General features: G+C 31.3%; 4 protein-coding genes across 4 annotated transcripts; all 4 read right to left on the minus strand.

Annotated features, from left to right (window-relative positions):
• Nucleotides 1-58: 58 nt before the first annotated feature.
• On the minus strand, nucleotides 59-7,626 carry DFA_12173 (uncharacterized protein; the record flags this gene model as incomplete). The annotated part of the gene is made up of 12 exons (XM_004353758.1): nucleotides 59-1,798; nucleotides 1,867-2,048; nucleotides 2,118-2,352; nucleotides 2,383-3,338; nucleotides 3,430-3,619; nucleotides 3,716-3,884; nucleotides 4,007-4,151; nucleotides 4,377-5,619; nucleotides 5,700-5,881; nucleotides 5,969-7,117; nucleotides 7,205-7,385; nucleotides 7,465-7,626. The coding sequence occupies 12 exons, from the start codon at nucleotides 7,624-7,626 to the stop codon at nucleotides 59-61; spliced, it is 6,534 nt and encodes a 2,177-aa protein (XP_004353810.1).
• A 232-nt stretch (nucleotides 7,627-7,858) lies between these two features.
• Nucleotides 7,859-8,382, minus strand: DFA_12174 (uncharacterized protein; the record flags this gene model as incomplete). The annotated part of the gene is made up of 2 exons (XM_004353759.1): nucleotides 7,859-8,160; nucleotides 8,286-8,382. The coding sequence occupies 2 exons, from the start codon at nucleotides 8,380-8,382 to the stop codon at nucleotides 7,859-7,861; spliced, it is 399 nt and encodes a 132-aa protein (XP_004353811.1).
• An 81-nt stretch (nucleotides 8,383-8,463) lies between these two features.
• On the minus strand, nucleotides 8,464-12,968 carry DFA_12175 (uncharacterized protein; the record flags this gene model as incomplete). The annotated part of the gene is made up of 7 exons (XM_004353760.1): nucleotides 8,464-8,567; nucleotides 8,588-8,617; nucleotides 9,395-9,610; nucleotides 9,741-9,773; nucleotides 9,861-10,663; nucleotides 10,867-11,387; nucleotides 11,577-12,968. 7 exons carry the CDS (start codon nucleotides 12,966-12,968, stop codon nucleotides 8,464-8,466), a joined length of 3,099 nt encoding a protein of 1,032 aa, XP_004353812.1.
• A 760-nt stretch (nucleotides 12,969-13,728) lies between these two features.
• DFA_12176 (uncharacterized protein) lies at nucleotides 13,729-17,078 on the minus strand (the record flags this gene model as incomplete). The annotated part of the gene is made up of 5 exons (XM_004353761.1): nucleotides 13,729-15,324; nucleotides 15,388-15,557; nucleotides 15,634-15,725; nucleotides 15,801-16,641; nucleotides 16,709-17,078. 5 exons carry the CDS (start codon nucleotides 17,076-17,078, stop codon nucleotides 13,729-13,731), a joined length of 3,069 nt encoding a protein of 1,022 aa, XP_004353813.1.
• Between the last annotated feature and the right edge of the window lie 339 nt (nucleotides 17,079-17,417).

The raw sequence follows: 17,417 nt of genomic DNA on the forward strand, positions 1-17,417 counted from the left end.
AAGAAGAAGAAGAAGTGAAAACAACAAACAAATAATAAATAAAAAAGAATACTATATTTTATTGAACAAACTCTGTATAACCATCATTTAAATACATTGTGTTTAGGTCATTCATTAAATCCATTGATACAAAACGAAGTTGTATATTTTTGTCTAGACTATCCCATCTCTCTTTAATCAATAGAGATAGCGATGATCGAATATTCTCGCATGTTTGTTGACCTGTGACACTGCTAGCCAATTGATCGTCAGGGTCAACGTTTTGATGATATATTTTTTGCATTTGTCTTTTGAGATATCGTTGGCATTCAAATGAAAGAATATTGATTCGTTTGGCGTTGGTCAATTGATTACCACCAAGACATTCGTTTGGATATAATTGCATAATATGGTACAAGTTTTCGAGGCACTTTACATTTTCTTCGTGATCTTCTATGGGCAGTTTATCCAACCACACTGGAATGATTTGCCCGACATGTGGAGACAATTGAGGGACAAACCGAATGAATTTACCAATTGCTGAAATGGCATTGTCAGTTACTTCGATCGTTTCCCTTTTATTGCCAAAGCCAGCGATGAGACCCTTGAGTTGAATGAGTGCATTGAATACATAGGGTGCAAATTGATTTTTGCCATGGGTCGCAGCAACACCCAAACCAACTGCTGCATATGCTGCAGTACCTATGTTGTCGATTGTATCATCGTTGTATGTAACATATTCAATCATGGCTGGAATGATGAGAGGATACAATGCAATACTTGGTTGACCACCATGTTGACAAATATCTGTAAGCATTTGTAGTATTGCAATCTTTACCGTTTCATCCATTTCGTCTTCTAACGTTTGAATAGAATCTGAAATAAAATCCGCGAGGGCGTTGACTCCAACCTCTTTGTTTGTTTGGATAATGTAGCCAGCCAAATCGTATATCATTCCAATGGCATCTTGCATTTCATTCTCGTCCTCGTCTTCGTCATTGTCTTCATCATCATCATCATCTTCGTCCTCTTCCTCTTCCTCTTGTTGTTGTTCAAAAAGTTCAAAATATCTATCTTTGACAATCCACAACTTTGACATGGTATCTTGAATCTGTTCAAATGTCATAAAATGGTCGCCCATCATGACAGTCATATCTCCAGCAATATCCAACTTTTCATACAATATCTCGACATTTGACTCACTTGAACCACATGAATCCAAGATACATGATAATAGTCTTGAATAGAGTGTTTTGGCTTGTTGACTATTGTTTCCAAATTTTTCCAGGTATACTCTTAACAGTGGATAGAAATTTCTAATAGCACTGATACGAACATCTTCTGCAGCCTCGGAAGTTGAGTGTCTTATACAAGCAACGACCAATAATTCGAGGTATGGATAAATGCTAGACTTGCAAAAAGTCACAACAGTTTCCAGGGTCTCCAGCGCATGATCGACTCGAGACGTTTGACTTTCATCATATTCGTCTTGGTCAATTTGTTCAATATCCTGATTGACAATATCCAAAATGATTTTGATTGTTGGTGCAAGGTAGACGGAATAATCCTTTCCAAGACTTTCTGCTGCTGACGAACATGTTTTGAGAAATTCAAAAAATATGTCATCTTTGGTGCCACCATGACCAATAACATATTTGAATAATGTTTTTAAATCCTTTGAAAATTGTTTACTATTGATTGTTCCAATTTCTCTGATTGCTTTCAATGCACGACGTCTAACTCTAACTGTTTCATTTGATGTTTCATATTTTTCCAAAATTGATACAATCTTTGGAATAATTGTTCTTGAAATGCAGCACTAAAAATAGATGAAAAATAAGGTTAATATATTTATATAAATATTTATATATTTTTTTTAATACAAACAGAATTATTTTGTTCTTGAGCAACCATCGATATAGTGACGAGGGCAGATAAAGCATTTTCTACAACATAGAGACGTGGTGATTGTAAAAAATGTTCAAGTGCAATAAATAAATTCTTTGGTGAAACTGATTTTAATGTATCCTCTTGACAATTTTCTAAAAATAATTGAATAAATTGACAAACTATAAAAAAAATAAAAAGAATTAATAAAAAAGAATATAAATTAATTTTTTTTAATTCTTTCTACTTGCAAGCTGATTGTACACGTTCATTTGGATCTTGAGTTGCTTTTTCAATGGTAGGTAGTAATAGTTTAACAAGACTAGTCGAAAAATGTGGACAATCATCAGATAGTTGAGAAAGAAAAGCAAAAAATGCCCATCTAACTCGAGGATTGGTATCACTGACCGCCACCGTACACTCTCTGACTAAACTTTCCATCTCTTGAGGGTGCTCTTCGGAAAAGTTAACCATAAATGGAACCATCTGAGTATTGATTAATAATGCAGAATATACATCTCTCCAACATGTTGATTTCACTCGCTTTTTGCATTCTGCCAGAGCAATAGGCAATAGAATTGGAATTGTTAAAAACTGTGCACAATCTCTAATCAATTTTCTAGCATCTGTTTCTCTATATTCTTCAAAATCTAGATTGTATTTTCGTTCGTCATAACTACCATCATCTTCATCATATTCTTCTTCATCTTCATCTTGGTCTTCATCATAATCTTCTTCATAATATTCATCTTCATAATATTCATCTTCATCTTCATATTCTTCTTCTTCTTCCTCCTCTTCTTCTTCTTCTTCATCTTCATCTTCATCATCATTTATATCTCTATCGTGATCGATCATTTCTGGGTTATTGTTTGAATTGTTCCAAATATCTAGCTCGACATCTTGAACTAGAACAACTTTTGAATAGGTTAATGATACAAATCGTTCAAGTTGTTGTTGATTCCATTGCGGAAGAGCAGTACTTGAAACCCTTAATAACATTTTGAATGACAATCCTCTAACTGGTAAGATCGATGACTTTTCAGGTTGATCCAAGATGGTCATAAAAGTGTGGATGATGATTCTAGCATGATAGATCAAATCACAGTCTTCAGCTTGTAATAATAATCTTCGGATCGCCCTGTTGACCAATACAGCATCACCTACACGATGAGCTTGGCCAATGATTGATATGACCAATGACATGACTTGATCAATTTCTTCATCGTCTGATGGTTGAATAGAAACAAGTGCAATGAAAAGATACAACGATGCAAATCTAATCCTCTCACTACTCGTGTTCTTTAATCCAGTCACTGCAGCTGCTTTAAGCACATCTATGTTATCTTCAATCTCTTCTACAAAAAAGTCAGTATATCTAGCCAATACTCGCATTCCAGCATAGCTTGACAACTCGTTTTCACTTCTAACCAAATTTATCAACACATAAACAAAATCATCCCAATATTCATCTAAAAATAAATATTTAAATATAACAATTAGTATCATGATATTCGTAATTAAAAATGATACTCTTCTCTACTCCTCTCTCTCTCGACCTACCTTCTTCTTCAATTGGAGAAAATGATTCAAACAACATTTCAATTGAATCAATGATAGTATCTAGATTCTTGTTTGATTGTGCTTCTTTGGTTGATTCAATAACTTTTTGCTTTAACTTTGTCATTAGTTTAGGTTTGTCTTTTGACTCTTGTATTACAACCCTTAGGAATAGAATTGAATTTGATAGAATCTATTAACAAGTATAGAAAACGGATATGAATCAATATTGATTGATCAACTATAGTTGATGATGAAGACTATCTTATGTATATAATAAACGACTTACAGTATCATTGTCACTATGACTTTGAAGATACAATATCCATGTTATAACATTATGAATCTGTGTTGGACCTATATACTTTTGTATTTGTGTTCGAATTGTTTGATTGTCTACTTTTTCAGGATTACTAATGATTTTAATAAATTCTAATGGAGGTTTACTAGTATTCATTCTATATTATATAGAACATAATAAAATATTAGTAATAAATGTAAAGCCGAAATGAATGCAGCGTCTTCTCAACTATCATTTTTTAATTTTTTTATTTATTTTACACATCAATCTCGAGATTACTCTCTTTCTCTCTCTCTCTCTCTCTCTTTAATCAATAGAGATAGTGATGATTGAATATTATCACATATTTGTTGACCGTGAAGAAAACTTGTAGTTAATTCTGGATTTGGTTCGGTCTCTTTATAAAGTTGACTTTCATGGTTGACTATTGAAAGTATTTTAAAGTTGGATATAATTGCTTTGATTCGATCTACATTGGTCAATTCATCTCCACCAAGACACTCGTTTGGATATAATTGCATGATGTGGTACAGGTTTTCGAGACACGATATGTTTTCTTGGTGTTCTTCGATGGGCAGTTTCTCCAACCACGCTGGGATGATTTGTCCGACAAATGGAGCCAACTGAGGTACATGACGGACAAATTTACCAATTGCTGATATGGCATTGTCAGTTGCTGGAGCTTTTTCCTTTTCCTTGTCATTTGCATTACGAGAGATGAGATCCTTGAGTTGCATCAATGCATTAAATACATAGGGCGCAAATTGATCTTTACCTGAGACAGCAGCTTCACCCAACCCAAAAGCTGCATTTTGTGCAGACTCTACATAGTCTGATGAAAGATGATCAATCATGGCTGGAACGATTTGAGGATACAATGCGATACTTGGTTGACCACCAAATTGACAAATATCTGAAAACATGCACAATATTGATTTTTCTATCTTTCCATCTTCTGATCTTTCGTCCAATACTTGTAAAGTCTCTGGAATAATATCTACGATGATGGCATTGATTGCAATATCTTTGTTCTTTTGAACCATATCACCAACTAATTCATAAATGGTGCCAATTGAATCAGACGGACTATCATAATCGTAATAATAATCTTCGTCTTCATCTTCTCTATCCAAAAGACCAAAACTTTTCTTTTTAACAGTCCACAACTTTGACATGGTATCTGAAAGCTGTTCAAATGTCATGAAATAGTCTCCCATCATTTCTGTCAAGTCACCAGCCACAAACAACTTTTCATTCAACACATCGATATCTTGTTCACTTGAACCACACGAATCCAAGATGCATGACAATAGTCTAGAGTAGAGTGTTTTAGCTTGTTGACTATTATTTCCAAATAAACCAATACATGTACCAAGCAATGAATTGAAATTATTAATGGCACTATAACGAATATCTTGATCAGCCTCGGTCGTTGAGAATTTTATACAAGCATTGGTCAATGATTCGAGGTATGGATAAATGGTAGACTTGCAAGATTTTAAAAATGAATCTAGACTTTCCAATGCACAACTGACCAATGACACCTCTCTTGAGTGAGAATCATCGTATTCGTCAGTTGGTTCAATGTCGTACTTGAAAATATCCATAATGAATTTCATTGTTGGTGCAAGGTAGATGGCATAATCCTCTCCAAGACTAGTTGATGCCGTTGAACATACTTTGATATAATCAGAAACTAGATCAAATTTTCTACCTTGATCACTAACATATTGGAATAAACTATTAAAATCCTTTGAAAATCTTTTATCATTGATTTCTCCAAATGTTTGAATTGCTCTCAATGCACGACGTCTAACTCTAATTGTTTCTCTAGATGATTTATATTTTTCCAAAATTGATATAATCTTTGGAATAATTGTATTTGAATAAAACTATAAAAATAAAAAGTTAAAAATGGTTAATTATATTATAAATAAAAGAAAGTATTTTTTAAATATTTTTTAATACAAACAGAATTATTCTTTTCTTTAGCAATTGTAAATGTACTGGCAAGTGCAGATAAAACACTCTCTACAACATATAGACGTGGTGAATCTAATAAATGTTCGAGTGCAATAAACAAATCATTTGGTGAAATTGAATTTAATGTATCCTCTTCACAATTTTCTAAAAATAATTGAATAAATTGACAACCTATAAAAAAAAAAAATACAAAAAAAAGAGAATTAATAAATTATTATTATTATTTATATATTTATGTTATTTTTTGTGTCTACTTACAAGCTGATTTTACACGATCATTTGGATCTTGAGTTGCATTTTCAATGATTGATAGTAATTGTTGTATCACACTTGTTGAAAAAATTGGACATTCTTCACATACTTTTGAAAGAAAAGTAAAAAATTCCCGTCTAACTCTTGGATCTGTATCATTGGCAGTAGGCATAAACATGGCGATAAGATTTTCAATTTCTTGACTAAAGTCTGAATCTTCTTCAAAAATTTCAGTCAAAAATGGTAGTATCCTAGTATAGAGTACCAATGCAGTATGTCTATCTCTCCAACATGTTGAAATGACTCGCTTTTTACATTCCTCTAGAGTAATAGGCAATAGAACTCGATTTGCTAAAAACTCTCCAAATTCTCTAGTCAATTGTTTTGAATTGACACTATATTCTTGATTGCCATAAATTGAATATTCATCCTCTTCTTCTTCTTCTTCTTCTTCTTCGTCTCCTTCTCCTTCTCCTTCATCTTGATGATCAACATGATAATTATATTCATTATATTTTTCACCAATTATATTTAAATCAATGTAATTGTCTTTTGATGAATTATTCCAAACGTCTATATCGAGATCTTGAACTTGATCAACAACATTTGAATAGATTGATAATACAAATCGTTCTATAAGTTGTTTTTGATCCCACTCTTCGAGTTCTACACTTGAAACCAATATTAACATTTTGAATACCATTCCTTTGATTGGTGTTTTCAAAGACTTTTCTGGTTGTTCAACGATGGGTAGTAGAGTGTTGATGATGATTCTTGCATAATTGACAAAATCTTCCTTTGGATGGCGCAATAATAGTCGTAGGGCCTTTTTGACCGAATCTATTTCACCTGCACGATAAGCTTGACCGATGATTGGCATGACCAATGGAATGGCTTGAACGATTTCATCATCTTCTGATGATCTCATTGAAAACAATTTGATAGATAGACCCAATGATGCGAATCTAATTCTCTCATTGGTAGTGTTTTTTAATCCGATGATTACAGCTGTTTTGAGTAAAGTCATCTGATCTTGAATATCAATTTCATCAATATAACATTCTTTTGCCAATAATCGCATTCCTGCATATCTTGATGACTCGTCTTCACTTTCAACCAAACTTATTAATGTCTCTATATAATCTTGCCATTCTCCTAAAATTAGTTTAATAAATAAATTAGTATTTATGTTTCTCTATCCTATCTCTCTCTCTCACTCAATCTCTTAGTTTTCTTACATACCTGATGGACATAGTGAAACAAATAACAATTGAATTGATTCAATAAGAGTATCTAGATTCTTGTTTGATTGTGCTTGTTTGATTGATTCTATGACTTTTGATTTTAACACTGTAACTAGTAAAGGGTCCTCTAATGATTGTTGTATTACACCACGTAAGAATCGATTTGCGTTTGATAGAACCTATCGTGAGAGAGATATATATTCATATAAGAACAACAAATGTACATTTAAAAGATGTTGATGATGTAAACAAACTTACAATATCATTGTCGCTATGGGTTATCCATGAAATAATATCATCAAGTTGTATACTATGGTCTGTCATATAATTTTGTATTATTACTTGAAGTGTTTCGTCATCTATTTGTTGTTCAAGTGAACTAGAAATGAGTTGTATAAATTCTAATGGAGGTTCACCCATCATTAATTAATAAAGTAAGTAATAAATGTAAATCAGAACAAGTTTGTGAAAAAGCAATATCACTGGGAGATATTTTAAAAAAAAATACCAATATTAAAATTAATAAATTAAATAATTTTTAATTATATTTATCTATAATCATTATAGATAATAATGATTGAGTATTATTACATAATTGTTTACCTTTATTGTAGGGAACTAATCCATTGTAATTATGTTTGTTCATATTATCTTATATTTGTTTGGCTCTTGTTTGTAATTCAGAGTCTGTTGTGCAGTTGGATACAATACGATTGATGGTTGGTGGATGGAGGATGGATGGTGGATGGTGGATGGCAGATAGATGGTTGGTGGATGGTGGTGGATAGAGGATGGTTGGATGGTGGATGGATAGATGGTGGATGGAGGATGTTGGATAGAGGATGGTGGATGGAGGATGGAGGATGGATGGTGGATAGAGGATGGAGGATGGATGGTGGATGGTGGATGGAGGATGTTGGATAGAGGATCGTGGAAAGAGATAGAAATTTAAGTCTAAGATTTAATTGTAATTTAAAAGGTCTTTATAAGTTTATTGGATTCTTTGTATTAAACAATCATTATAATCAAAATGTACTGTATCAACTATAGTCCGTTGCTGATGTAAATAATAATATTACGATATTCAAAGTTGGACTTTTGTGATTCTATTGTATTTGATCCATCATTCCAACTTCCAGTGCATTGAACCATCGATCTTGATAAAACATGATGCATTCTTGATTTCCACTTGGACGATGGTTGATTATGTGCAATGGTGGATGAGATTGAGAAAGATGGATGATGGCTGACGATAGTCTACCATGGATAGTAGATAGATAGACAATAGATGGATGATTGATAGATGGTAAATGATGGTGGAGGATGGTAGACATAGGATCCACTATCTACAATCCACAATCCTTAATAATCATGTATCAACTATAGTACATTGGTGGTGTCTCTAAAATAACTAAATATATTTAAAATAATATAAATTTATATTAATATTATTATTTCCTTTGTGAAGAATCTATCTTGATCAATAAATTCATCTGTCACAATAAGTCCTTATACTTTCTTGATTTTCAACCAGTGGATGATGGTTGTACTAGGCATGATTGTCGATCATGGGTAATGGACGATGGAAGATAAATCATGAGGAATAGTTAGTGGATGATGGAGCTAAATAATGATTGTAAGAAATAGACAGATAGTGCACATAGAACAGTCTTTATTTATTTATTCGTATCATCATCATCTTCTATCTATGTATGAATATATATTGATATGATTGTATTAACGAGTCATTAATTATAATTATAAATACAAGAAAAATAAAATAATAAAGTCAGAGTTGGTGAAGTGGTGTGGTTGCTTTTTTTATTTTATTTTTATTTTAAAGTTTTATTTTTAATTTTAATAAATTAAAGTTACAAACCCATAAACCATCTTTGGATGCACACCTTTATATAGACACATGTTGCTATAGCTGAAGTGTCACAAATATTTGTTACAAATAATTATTACAAATTCTGATGAATTAAATTAATTTAAATTAGTCAGAAAAATAATATTGATTTGGCGGGTAAAAAGAATTAATAAAAAATAAGAAATAAAAAAGAGAGGGAAAAAAGAGAAAGAAAGAAATAGAAAAATATAGTTTTTGGTTGTTCCCATGGTTGGTTAGACCATGGGAACAGTCCAAAAAAAAAAAAAAAGCCCCCCAATGCGAAGAAAATCGACTTACACGGGGGCGAACCTGGGAAACCCTCTGGGTAAAAGTAATTGAATATCTTTTTGTAAAGGAAACCACTTGGGTAAAAGTAATTGAATATCTTTTTTGGGGTATAAAAGCCTAGGGAGACGTGGAACATGGATGGACGATGATGGACTGGACAACGGACACGGACGATGGCAACGGACAATGTATAAAAAGAAAAGAGTAGGAAGAGGAGGGAAGCCACTTGGGTAAAAGTAATTGAATATCTTTTTTTAGAAAAGAAGAGGATTGTAATTATTATTATTAAATTAGTTATTGCTGTTGGTTGTTGTAATTATTATTATTATTATTATTATTAAGATGTTGTTATTACCAAAAGAGTTGATGAGAATAATGATTAGTGTACCTATAAAATAAAAAGAAAAAGAGTCAGTAAAATTATAATTAATTATCAACATTTGATACAGAGGAAGAGTTAATTATGTTGGTCTACGAATGGTGGTGATTGTTGCTTGGAAACTGGTACTCTTGATCACTGGATTTGGGACGGGCGACTGACTAGAGGATTGGTGATGAACGAATGATTGATTGGTGAATGAAGATCGTGGATTGGAGTGATTGGTAAAGATTGTAATATTATTATGAATATTCTTTGTTGTAATTGGAATGTTGTTATTTGTTGGTGAATAATGAGGGGGTTGTTTGTCTATGTAAGAGGAATAATTGTTGTTGTTATTATTATTATTTGTTGATCTTGAGTTATTGATGTTGTTATTTGTTTTTGTATTTTTGTTATTATTATTCTTGTTATTATTCTTGTTATTATTTTTGTTATTATTGGTATTGTTATTATTATTAATATTTTTTGTTTGATTGTTGGTTGAGATGAATGTTTCAACATGGTTGAAACATGAGAATGATGATGATGATGATGAGTTGTTGTTGGTGTTGGCGTTGTTATTAGTATTTTTTAATTTAATGTAGATATTGTTTGTATTATTTGTATTTTTTAATGACTGTGGATTGAAGTGATTGGCAAAGATTGTAATAGTTTTACGATTATTATTGGTGGTTGGTGAACAATGAATGGGTTGTCTGTGTGTGGAAGAGGAATAATTGGAGTTGTTATTATTATTTGTTGGTCTTGTGTTGTTATGATTTGTATTTGTATTTTTGTTATTGTTAGAAGATTGTCCAATGGTTTGAGGATTGTGGGTCAATTGGAGATGAATGTGGAGGGTGGATGGATTGGTGACGACTGCGAGATTGTTTGATTGGCAATGAGTTAAAATATTACTTGAATTAAAACATGGAATCGATGATTGATGGACATTGCAGAACGAATTATCATTATTATTATTATTGATGGAAATGATTGGTTGATGATCTAAACATGGGATTGAATTCGTTGTTTGTTGCTGTTCGATTGAACATAGAAAAGAATGTGATTGTTGGTTGTTGAGTGATTAATTGGTAATTGAAAATTAAAAGGAATTGACACTGTGGATGAATTAAAAAATAAATAATTATCATTGTTGTCAGGAATGAATGAATGATTTGATTGACATTGAGTATCACTTGAATTATAAAATAAAATGGTTGATTGATGGAAAGAAATACTATTATTATTATTATTATTATTATTATTATTATTATTATTATTATTATGAATTGAATCAACATGGTTGAACAATGAGATTGGGATTGTGTTGTTGTTGTTGTTTAATGACACCTCCCTCTGCTCTTCTTCTTCTGCTAAAAGAAAATGGTGGTTGTGAAAATGATTAAAGAGTAATGGTGATGATCGACAATTGGTCGAAACATCAGGTGAATTAAATGAAATGTACATGTTCAATGAGTGAATAAGTGAGGCTGATTCGTTGGGGTTATTTTTGTTGTTATTATTATTATTATTTGAAGATGGTGGAATGATTTGTGAATATTGATTGTGAGTTGATTTTTGAATGTGGATTGTGGTGAGGATTGTATCACGATTGATTGGTGATGATGATGATTGTTGCTGTATTGTATGATTTGAATGAGTGGTTCCGAAACAGTTGAGAGAATCAAAATAATTGTTGGTGTTGTTGTTGTTGTTGTTGTTGTTGTTGTTGTTGTTGTTGTTGTTGTTGTTGTTGTTGTTGTTGGTATCTATAAAAATAAAAGAAGAGGTATCAGTAAAATGGTTTAAATTGTCAGAGCTTGTTACCGCGTTGTTGCTTTCTATTCTTGAGATGTTGCTGGAGTATCTTGAAAATGGGCTTGTCTTTGATCTGGTTGAATTGATTGTATTTGAAAATAAATATATTATATTTATGGATGTGTTTGAAGAGATAAAATAATCAGATGAAAATGGAATAGGTGAAATCAATAATGATGAAAAATAGTTATTATTATTATTATTATTTGATTGATTATTAATTGGAATTGATTGATGTTTAACATGGTCTAAACATGTTAATGAATGTGTTCTGTTGTTGTTCAATTGAACAAACTCCTCCTCCTTGTCTACAAGAATGTGGTTGTTGGTTGTTGAATGAGTAAAAAAATCACTAGATTTAAAACATGGAATCAATGATTGATGGCCATTGAAGAATGAAATATTATTATCTATGGGAATTGAATGGTTGAAATATGAAACTGAGATTGTACTGCTGCTGTTCAATTGAACAGACTCAGACTCCCTCTCCTGATCTAAAATAATATTGTTGGTGGTTGTTGAATGATTTGGTGATTGACAATGAAACAAAACATCACTAGAGTTTAAGGGTAATTGAAAATGAGACAAAACATTTAAATTAAAATGAATTGAATTAAAAGATAAATTATTGTTATTATTATTAATTGAATGATGTTCAACATGGTTGAACAATGAGAATGTGGTTGTGTTGTTGTTTTTTTTGTTGTTGTTGTTCAATTGAACAAAGTCCTCTTCCTCCTCTAAGGTAAATGAAAATGAACTATGATTGTTGATGAGATTTGATTGATGGTTAACATTGAAACACGAGATTGAAATTGGACTGCTGTTGAAGTCCTCCTCTTCTTCTAAAATAATATGGTTTTTGGTTGTTGAATGATTTGAGATAAACAAAACATGGCTTGAGTTAAAGTGAATATTGTGTGAAAAGGATGGAAAACTAATTGGCAAAGCATTAAAAGGAATTGACATTAATGAATATAAATTATTATTGTTGTTGTTGTTGTTTTTGTTATAGACAGGAATAAAAGTATGGTTTGATGTTAAATGACATTGATTTGAATTAAATTGGGTTGAAATAGATGAATCGATATTGTTATTATTATTATTAATATTATTGTTGTTGTTGTTTTTGTTGTTTTTGTTTTTGATAAGAATGATTGGATTTTCGAAATGATAAGATGATGATAATGAAACTGATGATTGATGATGCATCATCATAGACAAAGAAATATTTTTATTTTGGATGATAATTGATTGTTGTTCAACATGGTCAAACAATGAAACAGATGATGACAATGTGTTGGTGTTGTTGACATAGACATATTGGTTGTTGCAAGACATATTGGCAAAAACGGATGATACAAGGATACACAAAATAAAGATGATAATTAATGGATTCATGATTGGATAATGAATGTAAAATAAATGATTTGATTTTTGATAGGTAGTAGTAGAAATGATTATGTTGCTGTAAGACTATAGATAGATGGTAGTAAGTAGAAAAGAAAAAAAAAAAAATAAGAGTAAGAGAAATGGTTAAAGTTTAAGAGTTTGAGTTGGATATAGTATAGAGAGGGTCAGAGAGAGAGAGAGAGAGAAAGAGATAATAGTATAACACTATTATAATCTGTATATCATACGATTTTTGAAACAAGTTTCATAAAAGAAATAAAATGATCAGTGCATAAATATAGAGTATGAGAGAAGTGAGAGAAGGTTGGTAGGGTATACCAAGAAACACTCGGTAATTATTTAAATATTTTTAATATTAGTTTGTGTGTGGGTAGTGGGGGGGTTTATATAAATCTAATACGCATAATTAATTTTCATTGCTGGATGATGATGGATGAGTTTGTGGGGGGTGCATGTCTCACAGCCTGTCATCCTAAACGAGTTTGACTAAAAAGGAGAATGCAATCATCGCACCACCAATTAAATTAAATTTGATGTTCATTGGCTGTCTGCCACACACTGTCACAGAAACTCTAACTATTGAGTGCACAAAGCAGCGTGTGTTGCAAGTTCAGTTGATTATGATTGATTGTTTGATTGCCTTTGTGTAGATGCAATAGTAAATACAATCTTTGAGAAAGATATATATATATATATATAATCATAAAAGAATCATTCATCTTTTAATTAATATTATATTTTTTTATTATCAATCTTTTTGATTATCCTCTTCAGTCTCTTTAATCAAAATAGATAATAATGATTGAATATTATCACATGCTTGTTGACCTCTATTGTAGGTAACCAATTTAGAGTAGTTTTGTTTGAGATCTTTGTACATTTGTTTGGCTCTTGTTTGTAATTCGGTGTCTGTTGTGTATTTGCATACAATATGTTTGATTCGATCAACATTTGTCATTTGATTTCCACCAAGACACTCGTTTGGATATAATTGCATGATGTGGTACAAGTTTTCGAGACATTGTACATTTTCTTTGTGTTTTTTTACGGGTAGTCTCTCTAGCCAATCTGGAATGATTTGTCCGACTTGTGGAGCCAATTGAGGGACATGTCTAATCAATTTACCAATTGCTGATATGGCACTTTCAGTTGCTGGAACTTTGTTCTTTTTCTTTCTATTTTCATTACAAGAAATGAGATCATTGAGTTGCATCAATACATTGAATACATAGGGTGCAAATTGCTCCTTGCTGTTGACAGCAGCCACACCCAAACCAACTGCTGCTAAATGTGCAATCTCTACATTTTCACTTGAAAGATGATCAATCATGACTGGAATGATTAGAGGATACAACAATACAATACTTGGTTGACCACCATATTCACAAATATCTGCAAACATTTGTAGTATTGATATATGTAGCGTTTCATTTTCTGATCTATCAACCAATACTTGTAGAGTGTCTTGTACAATATCTCGCTTCACAATTACATTGATTGCAATGTCTTGATTTTTTTTGACAATTTGACCAACCAATTTATAGAGAGTTGCAATTAATTCTGGTAGTGTATTATCAGAAGTGATTTGGCCAACAATTTCATCCTCTTCTCCATCCAAAAGACCAAAAAATCTCTTTTTAACAATCCAAACTTTTGAAATGGAATCTTGAATCTGTTCAAATGTCATGAAATGGTCATCCATCATTTCTGTCAATTGACAAGCAATGACCAACCTTTGCTTTGGATACTTGATAGGTGTCCCACTCAGACTACAAGACTCCAAGATACTATTCACTATTCTAGAGTATAGGGTTTTGGTTTGTTGACTATTGACATTATATTTTTCGATGCAAATGCCGAGTAGTAATTTGGTAGCCCCAAAACTAATATAGTCTTGACCAGAAACTGAAAATGATCTTGTACAAGCATCGACCAATGATTCGAGATATGGAGAAATGATAGATTTGCAAGATTTTAAAAAGGGTTTGAGAGTTTTCAATGCATCAACTCTAAATCTCTTGTGAGCTTCATCCTTTTTATAATCACCAGTTGGTTCAATATCTTGATTGAGTATATCCAAAATGATTTTCATTGTTGGTGCTAGGTATATGGAATAATCCTTTCCAAGACTTTTCGATGCCGTTGCACATATTTCGATATATTCGGATAATAGATTAAAATTGTCTCGTTGACCACTGACATTTTGGAATAAAGATTTAAATTGCTTTAAAAATCGTTTTCCATTCTTTTCTATAAATATTTTTATTGCTCCAAGTGCAATAGGTGATTTACACTTATAGTTTTCAATCATCTTTAAAATAATTGTTTTTGAAAAGAAATTGTACTAAAAAAAAACAGTTAATAAATAGTAAATATTTATATATTGTTGTTGTTGAAGAATACAAACAGAAATATCTCTTCTTTGGGCAATTGTAAATGTAGTTAGGGCACATTCTACAACATTAGGATGTGGTGATTCCAATAGATGTTCAAGTGCAATAAATAAATTATTTGGTTTCATTGATTTTAATGCATCCTCTTTACAATGTACTAAAAATGATTGAACAAATTGACAACCTATAAAAAAATAAAAAGAATTAATAAAAAAAAATAATATATTATCTTTTTTTTTTTTTTTTGTTTTTCAACATGCAAGCTAATTTTACACGATCATTTGAATCTTGAACAGCAATTTCAATGGTAGATATTAATTGTTGAACCATAATAGTTGGAAAACTTTCTTCTCTGCAGATTTTTGAAAGAAAATTAAAAAATGCCCATCCAACTCTGGGATTTGAATCATTGGCAATAGGTATAAACATGTTGATAAGATTTTCAATTTCCAAAGTTTTTTGAACATTCTCTTCAAAAATTTCATTCAACTCTGGAACCATTTTCGTAATGATTATCAATGCAGCATATCGATCTCTCCAACATACTGAATTGACTCGCTTTTTACATTCCTCTAGAGTACTAGTCCATAGATCTGGTTTTACCAAATTCTCTACCAATTTTCTAATCATTTCGTTTGCACCATCATCAATGTCTGGTCCATTTGTTGTTGAATTGTTCCAATTGTCTAGACAATTGTCTTCAACTCTATCAACAACATTTGAAAAGATTGATGATATGAATGGTTCGAGTTGGTGTTTTTGGTGTTTCCATTTAACAGACATTAACAATTTGTATGACATTTCTTTGATTGGTTCAACCAATGACCTTTCTGCTACTGGTTGATCTACTATTATTGGTAGCAGAGTGTCGATGAAGATTATAGAGTGTTTTGTATATGACTTTTTCTTTGAAAGGCGCAATAATACTCGTAGACCCTTTTCAACCAATTCAATCTCACCTACTTGATAGGCTTGACCGATGATTGGCATGATTAATGGAATGGCTTGATCGATTATTTGATGTTTTGATGATTTCTTTGGATACAATTTGATACATAAATCCAATGATGCGAATCTAATTCTCGTCGTAGTGTTGTCTTTTAGTCCAGTCACTGCAACCATTTTAAGCAACTCTAATTTATATTTGATATTATTATGAAACCTTTTATTTGCTTTAACCAATAATCTCATTCCTGCATATCTTGATGGCTCGTCATTTTCGTTTTGAATCAAATCAATCAATGTTTTAAAATAATCATTCCATTCTCCTTAAGAAATATAATAATAATAATCATTAGTAAATGTTTCTATCTCTCTCCTTTTTTTATTACATACCAATTGGATAAAGTAAATCAGATACTAATTGAATTGCTTCAATGATAGTATCTAGATTCTTGATGGTTTTGGTTTGTTTGATTGATTCTGTAACTTTTGATTTTAATAATCTAACAAGTAAAGGTTTGTTTATAGATTGTTGTACAATACGTAGTAGGAAGAATCGATTTGAGTTTGATCGTAGATTGACATCATCTGCAGTAGTGTCAGTGTCATCTTCTTGTTGAGTTTGTAGATACAATATCCATGAAATAATATCATCGATCGGTGTACCATCAATGTACTTTTGTATTTCTATTTCACTATCTACTTTAGATGATTGAATAATGAGTTGAACAAATTCCAATACTGGATGTTCAACCGTATTCATCATTAATAAAAAAATAAACAAAAACAAATAAACTCTAAAACTCTAACTTTCATCTTCTCTTTGAACAACAAAAAAATTCCCGCCAAAAACAAATCATACATTACATTAACGATCATGATGCTAGGTTTGTTAAAATAGATTGAAAAGATAACTCTAGAGATAGATCTTACAATATTTTGAAAAAAATAAATAAATTTAATTTTAATTGAATTATCATTCATTCTCTTTTAATCAATATAGATAATAATGATTGAATATTATTATCTATTACATAATTGTTTATCTCTATTTCTGGTCAAACCAATTCATCAATATATATTTATATATATATATATAACC

This window comes from Cavenderia fasciculata, assembly GCF_000203815.1.
Source record: "Cavenderia fasciculata unplaced genomic scaffold Scf_EUAJFUG02HR96I-5, whole genome shotgun sequence".
In the NCBI taxonomy this organism is placed as follows: domain Eukaryota; phylum Evosea; class Eumycetozoa; order Acytosteliales; family Cavenderiaceae; genus Cavenderia; species Cavenderia fasciculata.